The sequence below is a fragment of the Myotis lucifugus genome, unplaced genomic scaffold (assembly GCF_000147115.1).
Source record: "Myotis lucifugus unplaced genomic scaffold, Myoluc2.0 scaffold_49, whole genome shotgun sequence".
Taxonomy (NCBI): Eukaryota; Metazoa; Chordata; class Mammalia; order Chiroptera; family Vespertilionidae; genus Myotis; species Myotis lucifugus.
In genome coordinates, this window is record NW_005871097.1 from 3,303,530 (window position 1) to 3,320,287 (window position 16,758).

The 16,758-nt window shown below is 41.1% G+C and overlaps 1 protein-coding gene across 1 annotated transcript in view; it reads right to left on the minus strand.

The window, feature by feature from the left end:
• Positions 1-16,758, minus strand: part of REPS2 (RALBP1 associated Eps domain containing 2) — a 179,263-nt gene that overhangs the window by 161,463 nt on the left and 1,042 nt on the right. The window contains exon 3 of the mRNA XM_023753740.1: positions 8,820-8,849. Within this exon, the coding sequence (XP_023609508.1) occupies positions 8,820-8,849 (30 nt within the window). The remainder of the gene's footprint in view (positions 1-8,819; positions 8,850-16,758) is intronic.

A 16,758-nucleotide genomic window follows, 5' to 3' on the forward strand; every position in this document is an offset into this window, starting at 1 on the left:
CCCCAGGCTGCCCTTCCCCCCCCCCCCCAGATAGGTCTCGATCACCAGCCAGGCCAAGGTACCCCACCCATGCATGAATTCATGCATCGGACCTCTAGTATATAATAAAAAGCTAATATGCTAATTAGTCCAAACAGCAGAATGACCATTCGGACGACCTTCCGGACAAAGCCAGGGCTGTGAGGACTGAGGCAGCCAGGGCTGTGAGGGCCAAGCCCCTTGCACAAATTTCGTGCATCAAGCCTCCAGTCCTATATAATAAATGCCCAATATGCTAGGTGTCCAGTCATCTGGTCATCCATTGAACCAATAAAAGTGTAATAAGCTAATGATATGCTAAGGCCGCTCAACCGCTCGCTATGACATGCACTGATCACCAGGGGGCAGTCAGTCAACTGGTCGACCAGTCACTATGATGTGTACTGACCACCAGGGGACAGACACTCTGACTGGTAGGTTAGCTTGCTGCTGGGGTCCGGCAGATTGGGACTGAGTGAGACATGCCAGACACGCCCTGGAGCCCTCCTTTGGTCCCTCCCTGGCTGGCCAACCTCCTGCGTCCCTCCCCGGCCCCAATCATGCACCAGTGAGGTCCCTTGGCCTGGCCTGCACCATCTCGCAATCCGGGACCCCTCAGGGGATGTCAGAGAGCCAGTTTCGACCTGATCCCGCAGGCCAGGCTGAGGGACCCCACTGGTGCACGAATTTGTGCACTGGGCCTCTAGTTTAGGCATAAAAGAGCAACTTAATCTCAAATGATTTAGTATAGATAGATGGATGGATGGAAGGATGAATAGATGAGGAAGGAAGGAAGGAAGGAAGGAAGGAAGGAAGGAAGGAAGGAAGGAAGGAAGGAAGGAAGAGGGAGGGAGGGAGGGAACATATGGAAGAAGAAATAAAATAAGGCAAATGTTAGTAAATCTAAGTAAAGGGTATGCAGATTTCTCAGTAATATTTTTGTAACTTCTCTACCAGTTTGAAATTACTTCAAGATAAAAAGTTTAGCCTGGGTTCTTGAATCACTACATGACAGAAAACCACCTACACAACCAGAAATACCCACACTGGGAAGAAAAGCTTCTATTGTGTTAAGCCCCTGAAAGTTAGGGTACACAGCTGCTAGTGTTACACTAACCAATACGATAGAACTTTAGTGTAATTGATCTTTGCTTCTTGTAGGGTACAGCTCTATTTTACTTAATCAAATATTTGTCATAAATACTCTAGGAAATGATATGAAATGAAATGAATGTGGATCCACGAATGAACAATAAAAATCAATGGGCAAAAGGTTGAGAAGAAATAGGTTATTTTCATAATCCTCAGAGCATTTCCCCCAAGATACTTTATAAGAGGAAAGATATTCTGATCAATACTCTTCAAAAGTGTCATTAAAGACAAGATTAAGAAACTATTACAGACTAGGTGAGTCTAAGGAGAAATAACTAAATGCAATATGAAATCCTAGATAGTATCCTGGAACAAAAACAGACCACCAGTGGAAAAACTAATGAAATTTGAATAAGGTCTATACTTTAGTTAATAATATTCTACCAATGTTAATTTCCTGTTCTTGATCATTGTACTATGTTAAGTAAGATGTTAACATTAAGGGAATAGGGTGAGGAATATAAGAATTCTCTGTACCATTTTTGTAATTCTTCTAAAAGTCATTTTCTGGCCCAACCGGCTTGGCTCAGTGGTTGAGCATGGACCTATGAACCAGGAAGTCAGGATTCGATTCCCAGTCAGGGCACATGCCTGGGTTGTGAACTTGATCCCCAGTGGGGGGCTTGCAGGAGACAGCTGATCAATGATTCTCTCTCATCATTGATGTTTCTGTCTCTCCCTCTCCCTTCCTCTCTAAAATCAGTAAAAATAGCCCTGATCGGTTTGGCTCAGTGGATAGAGCGTTAGCCTGCCGACTGAAGGGTCCCAGGTTCGATTCCCGTCAAGGGCATGTACCTTGGTTGCGGGCACATCCCCAGTGTGGAGTGTGCAGGAGGCAGCTCAATCGGTTTCTCTCTCATCGATGTTTCTACCTCTCTATCCCTCTCTTTCTCCCTTCCTCTCTGTAAAAAATCAATAAAATATTTTTTTTAAATAGGACAAATCCTTTAAAAAAATAAAATAAAATCAGTAAAAATATAAAAAATAAAAGTTGTGTTCTGTAAGCTCGTCTCTTGACTGATTGAACATCCTTACTAGATTCCATGTACATGGTAACCTCTACTCCCACTCAAAACTCCAGTAGAACAAAAATACAGGGCTTTTTTAAAGCTTAAACCTACAAGAAAAAGAGAAATTTCTCAAGAAAGAACAAATTACGGTGGTAAAAAAACAAAAGGAGCCCTGGCCAAGTAGCTCAGTTGGTTAGAGCATCGTCCCTATAGGCCAAGGTTGTGGATTTGATTCCCAGTCAGGGCACATACAAGAAGCAAACAATGAATGCATAAATAAATGGAACAACAAATCAATCTCTCTCTCTCTCTCTCTTTCTCTCTCTCTCTCTCTCTCTCTCTCTCACACACACACACACACACACACACATCAATAAAAAATCAATAAAAAATAAAACAGATGACATATAGTGACTGCAGGAAGTGGAAACCAAGAAGTCAATTCATACAACAGACTCTGACAAAGGACCCAGCTAAGGTGTAAACACAGCTAGAAGCAGGAGGATAACAGCATTTCAAACCTAAGACACCATTATTTTAAGTAGCACTAACAAAGCATTGCCAAATAAGATATGACATAATACTTTACCACCTTGCATTTATCTTTGACTTATTAAAGGAGCTCTTTTAGACCTATATTTTCACTTATAATTCATATATACATAAAAAGGAAAATAAGTAGTAGTACAATGTATATCAGACTTTTAGGTCTAAAATGCCCAGCCATACATTGTATTTTCTCAAGAGAGTTTTCTAAAATTCTTACAACTAGAGTAAATTTTATTTCAGCACCAGGATGCTATTATTTAAATGTAAGACAAATTTCTAGAAGAAAAATAAGAGCATGACAAAATGTTTAAGTTACTGTTCTAGGGATTGCCCAAAGGATTTTTCAAAGGAAAAATTAATATTAGGGTCAAGATTCCATCCTTGGCTACATGTGAGGCCAATGCTAAAACCAACAGGGGAACTGACTTTCAACAAGGATCTGTTCTGTTCCATTTGCGAAACTACAAGAAGTTAATGTTTGATAAGCAGCTCAGAGCTCCTCTATTCCACCTAACCACTTGTTACTTCTTGGTTTAAAGTTCAAGGCACTTAGGCAGAAACATTTGTTCAAGAATTAGAGAATTAGCCCTGCCGGCATGGATCAGTGGTTGAGCATCAATCTATGAACCAGAAGGTCACAGTTCAATTCCCAGTCAAGGCACATGCCCAGGTTGCAGGCTCGATCCCCGGTGTGGGGTGTGTAGGGCACAGCCAGTCAATGATTCTCTCTCATCATTGATACTTCTATCTCTCTCACCCTTCCTCTCTGAAATCAATAAAAAAAATTTTAAAAAAGAATTAGAGAATTATACTTGTCCCCCCACCCAATCTTATATTGCACACCCTGTAGCACTACCAGAAAGAGCCACTTATCACCATGAGAGGTGGCTCCAATCATATTTACTAGACCTGCAAAGGAAGGTTATAATTCACAATTAAATAGAGTACCACTACCTGCCTATTCCAGATAAAATTAGATTTTGAAAACTGATAAAAAAAAAATCCAGAGACATCAAAACATGCAACAAACTGACGTATTTTAGAGGGAAGGAGCAGGTGGGAGAGATTAACCAAAGAACTTATATGCATATATGCATAGCCCATGAACAAAGAATAATTCAGGGGAAGGCCTCGGGTGGGGGCGGGAGGTGGGTGGAGGGGTTCAATGGAGGATAAAAAGAGGACATCTGTAATGCTTTCAACAATAAAGATTGTTTAAAATTTTTTAAATTATATTTTGAGAAAAAAATCAATACTCATTTTGATTTCTCAACTTTAAACAATGGAATGCTGACAAAGCACCCTGCTATACATTCACCCAACCACCTGTCACCAACATCAGCCTCTAACACAAAGAACTATTTTTATGTAGTACCCTACGGAGATAGATAATATCCCATTGCCATGGCAACAAGTTTTCCAGAACATACATTAGCCCATGAAGAATGCAAAAGAGAACAAAGCTGTTTCTTTGCATTTGCCCTTACTTTACAGTACATGAGGATAATTCTTAAAAAATGTAAGGCCTCAGTTTGCTCAATAGGTCTTAGTGAGTCTAAGCCAGGGGTCCTCAAACTTTTTAAACAGGGGGCCAGTTCACTGTCCCTCAGACCGTTGGAGGGCTGGACTATAGTTTTAAAAAAAAACTAGGAACAAATTCCTATGCACACTGCACATATCTTATTTTGAAGTAAAAAAAAACAAAATGGGAACAAATACAATATTTGTATTTGCATGTGGCAGAGCGGGGCTCCAGCTGTGGGAGCACACTGACCACCAGGGGACAGCTCCTGCGTTGAGCGTCTGCCCCTGGTGGTCAGTGCATATTGTAGCAACTGGTCATTCCGCTGTTCAGCCTATTTGCATATTAGCCTTTTATTATATAGGATATGCTTTCTACTCCCCTGAACTAATTCATCTCCGGTCCTAATGCGACCTTTCCACCATGTGCCACTTACTCCTGGCAGAATCTCCAATGCTCTGAACAAGAACAAGCATTGCAACTCATGAAACTGCCCCACTCTGATCAAAAAGCACAGACACTCCATATCCAAATGCAGACAGACAACCCCATAGTCCTCAAGGTTTCCCTAGATAAGTGCAAAAAGCAGCTCAGATGGGTCAGTTGCTCCTGTCCAGCCCTCTCTTGTGCCTCCTAGAGGTCATACACCCAGACCTTGCTTGGCACAAATGGACTTCCCTCTCTCCCAACACAATCCATGCCCCATTTTCTGTAGGATTCAACGCAGTGGTTCCCAGTCCAGATTGTAGCCTCTGCTGGCCTTCCCTCTATATATTCCCGCAGTACACCCAACCCTTCTTTATCCCCTCTACCCATGAGGCTGGCCTCTATAAGCTTCAACACCCAGGCTCCCCTGTCCCTGATTTCCACTTGGATGAAGACAGTGAGGGGCACTTCAGCACATCAGAGGGCAGGAGAGTGGGTTATCTGCCCCTCAGCACATCATTCCCTCCCTGGACACAGCTCTAGCAATGGCTGCATTCTTCTAGACTACTGTGTCTGTTTGGGAGCCACCTTTCAGAGCTCCAGCAACAACATCCCCTCCCCTGGCCACCTCAGATCTATGGAAGGCACTGGCTTCCTGCTGTTGCAAGTCTCTCTATGCCTCAATGCCCCTGCTTTTAGTAAAACCATCTGAGCTTGCTATTTTCTGCAGGGCTCTGAATTTATTTTTTAATATAGATATTTCTTATTGTTGATAGCATTACAGATGTCTCCCATCCCCCCCCTTTAGGGTCCTGAATTTCTGATGACTTACTTGGCTTCAAAGTTTGATCAACTTTGACCCTAGGCTGACCCATGCTGTCTCTAGGCTCCAACATTCCACAGAAGCTCCTTAGAAAATGTCCCAAAACCCTTTCTTTCTCTCTCTCTCTCTCTCTCTCTCTCTCTCTCTCTCTCTCTCACACACACACACACACACACACACACACACACACACAATCACCCTTTAAGGAAGAATCCCAACATTTACACAGAATTGCTATGAAATCAATAGCCTCTTCATTAAGGCAGCATCAGGAAATTTCCCTGTCATTTTTAGTTTGTCCCTTCAACAAAGACTGAGTTTCAACCCAAATAATTATGAAAGGTATTACCAGAAGTCACTTATCTCTGTGACCTTGGTGAAGTTACTGAACTTCTGCACCTCCATTTTGTTTTCTTCAAATTGGAGACAATAATACCTATCTAGTAGTTTGGTTGTGAGAATTAAATAAAATGAACTTGTGCCAAGTTATGGGACAAGGCCAAGTACATGGCAATCAGTAAATAAATGGTAGCTGCTACTATGAAGGTTTTCATCATATATCTACAACCAGAGTACATTTTTGCTGCAGGGGACACTTGGCAATGTCTGAAAACATTTTTTTGTTTTAGCACCTAGGGGAGGGACAGATACTGGCATCTAATGGGTAGAAATTAGGGGTGCTGCTAGACATCCTGACACAGACCAAAGTGTTGACAGTGCCGAGGTAGAGAACCCTTGATCTAGAACAATGAATAAATTAAAAGAATCTAAAACATCCACATGCTAAAGCAGGGGTCCTCAAACTTTTTAAACAGGGGGCCAGTTCACTGTCACTCAGACCGTTGGAGGGCCGGACTATAGTTTAAAAACAAACTAGGAACAAATTCCTATGCACACTGCACATATCTTATTTTGAAGTAAAAAAACAAAATGGGAACAAATACAATATTTGTATTTGCATGTGGCCCGCGGGCCGTAGTTTGAGGACCCCTGTGCTAAAGTGCACCTGCTTTACTTCCATTGCCATCTCTCAGTAGTAGGACTATGAAGGTACCAGGGTGTACGCAAAGGAGAGGAATTGAAAATTTGAAAGCGATCCTAAAGAAAAAAAAAACTAAAAAAGCAAGCACACCAAACATCTCCAAGGACAAAAATCTGTTCACATATAATCATGTTTTTCACAAGGCTGACCATGAACTAAGGGAGAAACAAAGAGATTATTGTATTAAATATGTTCTTTTGCAGGCATGGGGCAAATATTACACATTTAAGAAAGCCTGCTTTTAAAAAAAACAATTTGTAATTGCTGGCATTTATGGGTATACTTCAATTAGTCAGGAAATTAACACAGGTGAACCACTTAATTACCCCCAGGAGGCTGAACAAAGATATTTTTCTGTAAACCAATGGCAAAGTGTTAGAAATGAATTAAGTCAAAACAAACATTTACTACTAGCCTAATGTTAATAGCCTCTCCTGTTCATGAATTAATTCTAAAGATAGCTAGGTTTCTCTAGTCACTTAAAAATCACTTCTTCCTTCAAGTCATGGTCCAGCCAGTCTTGGAAGTAGAAATATTAGTGGTAAATAAAAGAGGCCCAACAGCCAGCTGGCACCTGCTCCAGAGGGACTCTCTGGAGTGAGGCGGAGCTGAGAGGGCCAGATAGAAAGGTCAAGAGCACAGAGAGCTCAGGGCCAGGACTACAGGGTCTGCAGAGACTGCAGCGTAAGGTCCTAGAGCAGCGGTTCTCAACCTGTGGGTCGCCAATCTGTGGGTCGCGACCCCTTTGGGGGTCGAATGACCCTTTCACAGGGGTCACCTAAGACCGTCGGAAAACACATATATAATTACATATTGTTTTGTGATTAATCACTATGCTTTCATTATGTTCAATCTGTAACAATGAAAATACATCCTGCATATCAGATATTTACATTACGATTCATAACAGTAGCAAAATTACAGTTATGAAGTAGCAACAAAAATAATTTTATGGTTGGGGGTCACCACAACATGAGGAACTATATTAAAGCGTCGCGGTATTAGGAAGGTTGAGAACCACTGTCGTAGAGGAAGCAGAGCATTCATTCACTCTGGGCTTCCTTTCCCCTTGTAAGACGGACTAGAGGGGGAGGGACCTGGGCTGGCCAGTAGTGCTACTGCCATTCTGACTTTGGAAATAATAAACTCTGAAAACTGGAATTTCTAGTCCTGACACCTCAGAGCAGGGCTTCTTAACCATTTTTATGCTGTGGCCCCCTTTGGCAGTCTACATGTACCTCTTCTCAGAATGTGTTTAAATGCATAGAATTAAACATTTAAAATACATAGCATTATTAGTACAAACAAAATATATTGAAATGCAGCTATCAAAATATTAAAAAACAAGTTTCTGGTAGTAACACATTTGTTTCTTTATTAATACAATGAGTAAGATCAGCCAATGTGTCTAAACTATTGTAAATTGTCATTGAATTATTTGAAACAATTGTGATATGATTTTTTAAATATCCTATTTCTACAGGTGATAAGGTCACAGGTACTGCTAATCCTTCTGTGGTTTGTTGTGTACATGCATAATAGAAAGAAATGCTCGATTTCAGTCAGGGGTTAGTATAAAGATGTATTTTTCCCACATCTAAATTCACAGCCCCTGAACTGGACCCTGCTTTAGAGTATTCTGTGCTGGAGTGGGCATGCAGGGCATTCACATCACTTTTTTTCCTGCCTCCTACTCGTTGAGAGGAAAAACAAACTGCCTAAAGGCTAAAATTGGAAATAATAACTTAGAAGATATATATTTGCCAGTTCTACTTGGCATAAAAAATGAATTATGTATGCAAGTGTTTTTAGGAAGATAACAAAATTTGAAATGAGTGGTGAAGATAGATAGATAGATAGATAGATAGATAGATAGATAGATAGACAGACAGACAGATAGGTATTCTGGCCACATAAAAACTCATCAGAATAATTTTCTGCTTCAGAAAACTCTGAAAGGCAAGTGTGGTGGAAAGACCCTAAGGTTCCTCTCACCCCAAATAATTCTCACTTCCTGGTGTCTGTGCTTTTGTAGAATCCTCTCCCCTTGAGTGCAGACAGAACCTGTGACTTGCTTCTAACCAACGGAATATGGCAAACATGATGGGATGTCACTCATCTAAGTCAACTGGAGAGAATCTCCTGCTGATCTCAGAGGAGCAAACAGGCATCTTATGAACTGCCTATGGAGAGAGCCATGTGGCAAGGAACTGCGGGGTGGCCTCTAGGAGCTGAGGGCTTTAGTCCTAAAATCACAAGGAACTGAATTGTACTAACAACCTCATGAGCTTGGAAGAGGTCTCCAAGCTCCAGAAAGGAATGCTGTTCAGCCAACACCTTGATTTCGGCCTTGTAAAACTCTGAGCTGAAGACCCAGTTAAGCCATGTCAAGACTCCTGACCCACAGAAATAATGAGATAATAAATGTATTGCTTAAAGCTGCAATTTAAATTAATGGAAATTCATTATAAAGTAATAGGTAACTAATGCAGTAACCAATGGGGGTGGGGGGGCGGAAGACGACTATCCTAGTTTGCCTAGGACTGTCCTGGTTTGAAAACTGAAATCTCCACATCCCAGTAAACACCTCAGTCTGGAGCAACCCAGGTTAGTTGTTTGCCGCTATGATCTGAACGTTTGTCCCCCGCAAAATTCATATGTTGAAATCCTAATGCCTGACATGATGGTATAAGAAAATGGGGCCTTTGGGAAATGCTTAGGCCAGGAGGGTGGAGTCCTCATGAGTGGGATTAGTGCCCTTATAGTAAGAGGCCAGAAAGCTCGTTAGCCCTTTCCACTATGTGAGGACAGGACAAGAAGGCACCAGATATCTACCATGAAGGGGCCTTCACCAGACCCCAAATATGCAGATCTTGGACTTCCAGCCTCCAGAACTGTGATCAATAAATATCTATATCTATAAGCAACCAGTCTGTAGCAATTGTTATAGCAGCCCAAACAGACTAAGACAGTTGCCCACCCATAGACATGTACCAAAGAACAGAATTATATAATACAAAATACTAAATGCTTGCCTTTAGAAAACATAGAAAGTTTCAAAAAACCTGGAAAGGACCCAAACCCTCTTTAAAAACTAACCAGTAATGCCCGGCCAGTGTGGCTCAGTGGTTGAACGACCTATGAACCAGGAGGTCACAGTTCGATTCCCGGTCAGAGCACATGCCATGGTTGTGGGCTCGATCCACAGTGTGGAGTGTGCAGAAGGCAGCCAATCAATGATTCTCTCTCATCATTAATGTTTCTATCTCTCTCTCCCTTCCTCTCTGAAATCAATAAAAATATATTTTTTAAAAAAGAAACATCAATGATAAGAGAGAATCATTGATCAGCTGTCTCCTGCATGCCCTACACTGGGGATCAAGCCCACAACCCCGGCATATGCCCTAACTGGGAATCGAACCGTGACCTCCTGGTTCATAGGTCGACACTTAACCACTGAGCCACACCAGCTGGGCATCTCTCCCTCTCCCTTCCTCTCTGAAATCAATAAAAATATATTTTTCAAAAAGTTACCAATAATTAGTAAAACAAGTTAAGATTTCCTCAAAATCAATTTTCTATACCCTTAAAGTAGGGCAGTCCCTAGTTATGAGTATGAAACTAGGACAATCTTCAAATCCATCTTATATTTCTAGTCTTCACCTTGTTACTTTTTCCATCTCCCTGTTGGTTTCCCCAATTATTCTAAATCAGTTCTCAAACATTCTTATCTTAAAGACTGCCAATGGCTTGATTGCGTGGAACCATCAATCAGTCTTGCCATTTGACCATAGACCAGAGTTACTTTTCTGACCATATTAAATCCCTGGACGTTTCATCTCCTCTAATCAACCCCAGATTTCTTCCTTAAATATAAAACCTATGAATCATATGATGTCTGAGATTTTCTTCAGGATAATAGAAGGGGACGGGAACAAAGGTGGGAATGCAGATAGAATAGAATTGATCATGTATTGACGGTTGTTCAGCCTGGGTGACAAGTGCAGACGAGTTTAATGTACTTTTCCATCCACTTGTTTGTTTGAAATTTTCCATTTTAAAAAATATGAGAAAAAAGCAGGCCTATGAAAGCCTCTAACACTCTCAAGAATATCAGTGTGCACTTTGGTATCTATGAAGGCATTTTTAATATTTGTACATGTTTAGAACAGTCCCCCTGTCATATGATTCTATATAAAGAAAAATGCCACCTACTTTCCTTAGGCATGAAGGTCTCTACAACACCATAATTATGAGTGGGTAATGAAGATTTTTAAAAAGGAAACATAAGGCCCTGGCCAGGTAGCTCAGTTGGTTAGAGTGTCATTACGATACGCCAAGGTTGTGGGTTTGATCTCTAGTCAGGGCACGTACAAGAAACAACCAATGAGGAAAACAAATCTCTCTCTTCTCTACTCTTCCCCTCCCCTCCCCTCCCCTCCCCTCCCCTCCCCTCTCTTCTCTCTCTCTCTCTCTCTCTCTCTCTCTCATCATAGATTTTTTAAAAGGAGACATAGCCCTAGCTGGTTTGGCTCAGTGGATAGAGCGTTGGCCTGCGAACTGAAGGGTCCCGGGTTTGATTCCAGTCAAAGGCACATGCCCGGGTTGTGGGCTCGACATACATCCCCTGAGGGGTCCCGGACTGCGAGAGGGCACAGGCCGGGTTGAGGGACCCCTCCCCCAGTGCATGAATCTCGTGCACCGGGCCTCTAGTAGTTAATAATAGTGTACTGTATACCTGAAAGTTGCTAAGAGGGTAAATCAAATAATCTCATCACAAGAAAAAAATTTGTAAGTGTGTGGTGATGGATGTTAACTAGACTTACTGTGGTAATCATTTCACAATATATACAAATATAAAATGACTATGTTGTATACCTGAAACTAACATAATGCTATATATGTCAATTATATCTCAATGAAAAATAAAGACATTATTTCAAAACAAAAAGTTAACTATCATAAAAATAATTATGACTGCCTGAAATATGCACATCATCCCCAGAGACTAAGATACCATCCTAAGAGATAGATATTATAAAGGACTCTATAAAGTCTGTTAATTCATTATGTCATACACAAAAGTTGCCAGTTTAAGGTAAACATTTTTTTCTAGATGCCATACTTCAAATATTTTCTTACTCAAACTGAAGAATAAAAACATTGGCATTGGAATGTAAGCTCCATGAGGACAGGGATTTGTGTTTGATTCATTGCTATAACTGTAGCAGTTAGAACAGTGTCTATCTGATGCACAATAGAATCTCAAATGACTCAAATACCCTTCAAACCCAAACCTGATTCCCACCACACCCTATGCCTTCTAATAAAATGCTAGCCATCGAATACCAATGAGATACTTCACAACCTGGGAAACCCATAACTCCAACATTTCTAGTTCTTTGTCTTAAAGTATTAAACAAAAACTATTTACCTGTTTCTCAGACATTGATATGCTCCTTTTTTAATTTAAGTGTTTCATTCTACCGTTTTTCTAGCTAATACTAAAATCCTGCTTTTAAAATGAATCAGCACATAAACATAAATACTCTACAAAGGGTCCAAAAGGCCTTTTAAAATAGGTTATTTTGATGCATTAAAATAATTCAAGATGGCAAATAAGCACATGAAAAGATACTCAAAATCATATGTCATTAGGGAATTGCAAATTAAAAGAACAATGAGCCCTAGCCAGTGTGTTCAGTGGTTAGAGTGTCGCCCTGCACACTCAAGGGTGGCAGGTCCAATACCCTGTCAAGGGCACGAACTTGGGTTGCAGGTTAGATCCATGGGAGGTAACAAATGGATGTTTCTTTCTCTCTTCCCCTCCTTGCCTCATTCCCTCCCTCCCCCTCTTCCGCTCTCCCTCCCTCCCTTCCACTCTCTTTGAAAATCAATGGAAAAAATATCCTCCGGTGAGGATTAACCAAAAATAAAATAAAAAGAACAATGAGATACAACTACATACCCATTAAAATAGTCAAAATCTTGAAAACTGACAACAAATGCTCACAAGAATGTGGAATAGCAAGAACTCTTATTCATTGCTAGGGGCGAGGTTGCAAAATGGTACATCCACTTTGAAAAACAGTTTGGCAGTTTCTTATAAAACTAAACATACTTTTACCATATGATCAAGCAATCATGATCATTGGTATTTACACAAAGGATATGAAAACCTAAGCACACACAGATGTTTATAGCAACTTTATCCATAATTGCCAAACTTTTTTTTTTAAATATATTTTATTGATTTTTTACAGAGAGGAAGGGAGAGAGATAGAGAGTTAGAAACATCGTTGAGAGAGAAACATTGATCAGCCGCCTCCTGCACATCTCCTACTGGGGATGTGCCGGCAACCCAGGTACATGCCCTTGACCGGAATCGAACCTGGGACCTTTCAGTCCACAGGCCGACGCTCTATCCACTGAGCCAAACCGGTTTCGGCCATAATTGCCAAACTTAAAAGCCACCTAGATGTCCTCCAATTGCTGGATGGATAAATAAACTCTGGTACATCCAGACAATAAAATATTATTCATCACTAAAAAGAGAGAAGCCATCAAGCTATGAAAAGATATGGAAGAATCTTAAATGCATATCACTAAATGAAAGAAACCAATCTGAAAAGATTACATACTGTGTGATTCCACTATATGACAATCTGAAAAAGGCAAAACTATGGAGAGAGTAAAAAGATCAGTTGCATGCCCAACCAGTGTGGATCAGTGGTTGAGTGACGATCTCTGAACCAGGAGGTTGAGGTTTGATTCCCAGTCAGGGCACATGCCCAGGTTGTGGGCTTGATCCCCAGTTCGGGGCATGGAGGAGGCAGCTGATCAATGATTCTCCCTCATCATTGATGTTTCTCTCTTTCCCTCTCCCTTCCTCTCTGGGATCAATAAAAATATATATTTTTTACAAGATCAGTTGCCTGCCAAGGGTTGGGGGTAAGAGGAAGAGATGAAGCACAGAGATGGAGCATACTGGATTTTAGGGCAGTGAAAATACTCTGTATGACATTATAATGATGGATACATGTCATTATACATTTGCCCAAACCCATAGATTGCACATCACCAAGAGTGAATCATAATGTAAACTATGAACTCTGGGTGATTATGATGTGCTAATGTAGGTTCATCAATTGTAACAAATGTACCACTCTGATGGGACATACTGATCATGGGAATAGCTGTGCAGGTGTGGGGGTGAGGGGCACATGGGAACTCTGTACCTTCCCCTCAGTTTTGCTGTGAACTCCAAACCGCTCTGAATAGTCTATTAAAATATATATATTTAGTAAATATTATATATTTCAACTGAAAAAAATTCCTAAGGTAATTCACTTCCATAACAAAGTAGCAGGTGTAGTGGTTTATTTTTATTCCAAGGAGAAGAAAAAATTAAGTATTTTTATAGAACACTTAATCCAGATAAGATTTTTGCCCTTCCTGGAACATTATGGTAATCTTAATTGTATGCTTATTAAGGAGAACATCTGACTGTTACTATAGAAACTACCTGAGCTGGTTACTGCCTTCATGATTTGAGCAGTTATACCTGTTGGGCCACTTAATCCTGAACTTACATATAAATATTTTTTAAAAATGGCTAATGTTGCCCAGCCGGTGTGGCTCAGTGGTTGAGCATTGACCCATGAACCAGGAGGTCAGGGTTTGATTCCCAGTTTGGGGCTTCATTCCCAGTAGGGGGCGTGCAGGAGGCAGCTGATCAGTGATTCTCTGTTGACATTGATGTTTCTATCCCTCTCTCCCTCTTCCTTCCTCTCTCTGAAATCAATAAAAACATATTGAAAGACGAAAGAAAGAAGAGAGAGAGTGAGAGAGAAAGAGAGAGAGAGAGAGAGAGAGAGAGAGAAGCTAATATACCTATAGCGGTGATGGCGAACCTTATGAGCTTGGCGTGTCAGCATTTTGAAAAACCCTAACTTAACTCTGGTGCCGTGTCACATACAGAATTTTTTTGATATTTGCAACCATAGTAAAACAAAGATTTATATTTTTGATATTTATTTTATATATTTAAATGCCATTTAACAAAGAAAAATCAACCAAAAAAATGAGTTCGTCCCTGACCGGTTTGGCTCAGTGGATAGAGCGTCGGCCTGCGGACTGAAGGGTCCCAGGTTCAATTCTGGTCAGGGCACATGCCTGGGTTGTGGGCACATCCCCAGTGGGGGGTGTGCAGGAGGCAGCTGATTGATGTTTCTCTCTCAGTGATGTTTCTAACTCTCTATCCCTCTCCCTCCCTCTCTGTAAAAAATCAATAAAATATATTTTTAAAAAAATGAGTTCGTGTGTCACCTGTAAAAACAATATTGGAGCCCAGCTGGTGTGGCAGCTCAGTGGTTGAGCATCAACCCATGAACCAAGAGGTCATGATTCGATTCCCTTGGCCAGAGCACATGTGCGGGTTTCCAGTTCGATCCCCAGTGCAGGGTGTTCAGGAGGTAGCTGATCGATGATTCTCTTTCATCATTGATGTTTCTGTCTCTCTCTCCCTCTCCCTTCCTCTCTCTGAAAATCAATAAAAACATATATTTTAAAGAAATACTGGATTACTCCGATTGTGCTAGGTTAATGGGGAAGGGTGCATTTTGTTTTGCTGGGCTGAAAGGGGGAGCTTAAAGCTCTGAGATTTACTACAAGCAATCTGCTGATCCCCTTTTGCCAGTCTTTTTGCAAGCAGATTTCCAGTGAACATTAAGAATAGAATCTCATTCGTGCAAAGGCACTGTGCCTTGGGTTCTTCTCAAATTACCTATACCTCAAGGGAGCATGGGTTCTAACACCAGGAAAGCCCTCTCCACAACTCCTAAGGAGCAGTCACCCAACATACTCAGATTTAATCTACACACCTTCTCACACTCCATGCATTACCAACAACATAAGCTTTAATAGGTGCCCAGCTGTCACTTGCTGTGTGGTCTGTCACTTATTCCTCTTTCAATGGGGAAGCAGTGACAGCATTTAATAAATTGATGATGCTTGGGAGTATTCTGAGGACCTGATGTAATAACCATGGTTTGTGTTTGAAGGCACTGACTTTTTCTCTACCTGGTCCAACTCAACTGCTCAATAGCAGTGGCACAACTGTCTACATATCAAGGACTTTTTTAATTTATTGGGGTGGCATTGGTTAATAATATGATACAGGTTTCAGGCATACAATTCTACAATATATCATCCGTATATTGTATTGCGTTTACCACCCCAAGGCATGTCTCCTTCCATCATCATTTTCAAGGACTTTTTAAGGGACAATCAGCCGTGCTAAATTCCGTGAATACTAATTATATCTTCAGAAATCCTGAATTCTAAAAGGTGAAAGATTACAGAATGGCTAAAGTTATGCTCACATACAGGTATAATCATGCTCCAGCAGTATAAAAAATACCTACAAACAATGATACTGCAAGTGTGCCATAAAACCCTCAGTGCGCCTTTGGAATTAGATTTTAAAGTACTTTAAATATTCCATTGATGTTAACTTCATATTGGCTATTGCTTTTAACAAAAGTTTCATTTCACGTTCTGGGCCTGATATTAAGAATCTCATCACCACTTAGTGCCGGTAACATCAAAAGACAATGTGCTTATCAAGTTGTCTTTCTCCAAGCTCCAAGGAAAGCACAAAACAAAAACAGCATCTGCTGTGGATCATCCCCTCCTTGTTTTCCAGGTTTGGAGCAGCCAAAACGAGGTAGCTATGACACACATTACTTTCCAATAATATTTCCAAGTCCAAGCAATTATAATATGGGCAATACAGCTGTCCTCCACACTGGACCTCTGGGTCCACCTCTAGCCCTAAATTGGAAGCTTGCTCTGCCCTGCCAGATGTTCTCTTGCAGCCCGTGTCCACACTCTGTAACTTGTCAATATGGCTTTCCAGTTTAATACTAATTTTCAGAAATATGTTAGTAGGCAATATATAGGGTACATATATACATAGAGAGGGGGGCAACATTTAGTCTTGGGCCCCGGGCCCTAGACACACACATCACACATCCTTCAAGTTCAAATCCCAGCAAGGCACCCCAAGCGCCCACCCCTTCCCACCCACCCAGGAGAGGGAAGGGCAGAGCTTGGAGCAGAGTTAAACAGACACAGCAAACAACACACTTTCAGAACAGCAACTTGGTCTAGTGCTGCAGAGCCCAGAATGCTGAGAGGGAGGGAGTACAGTTCG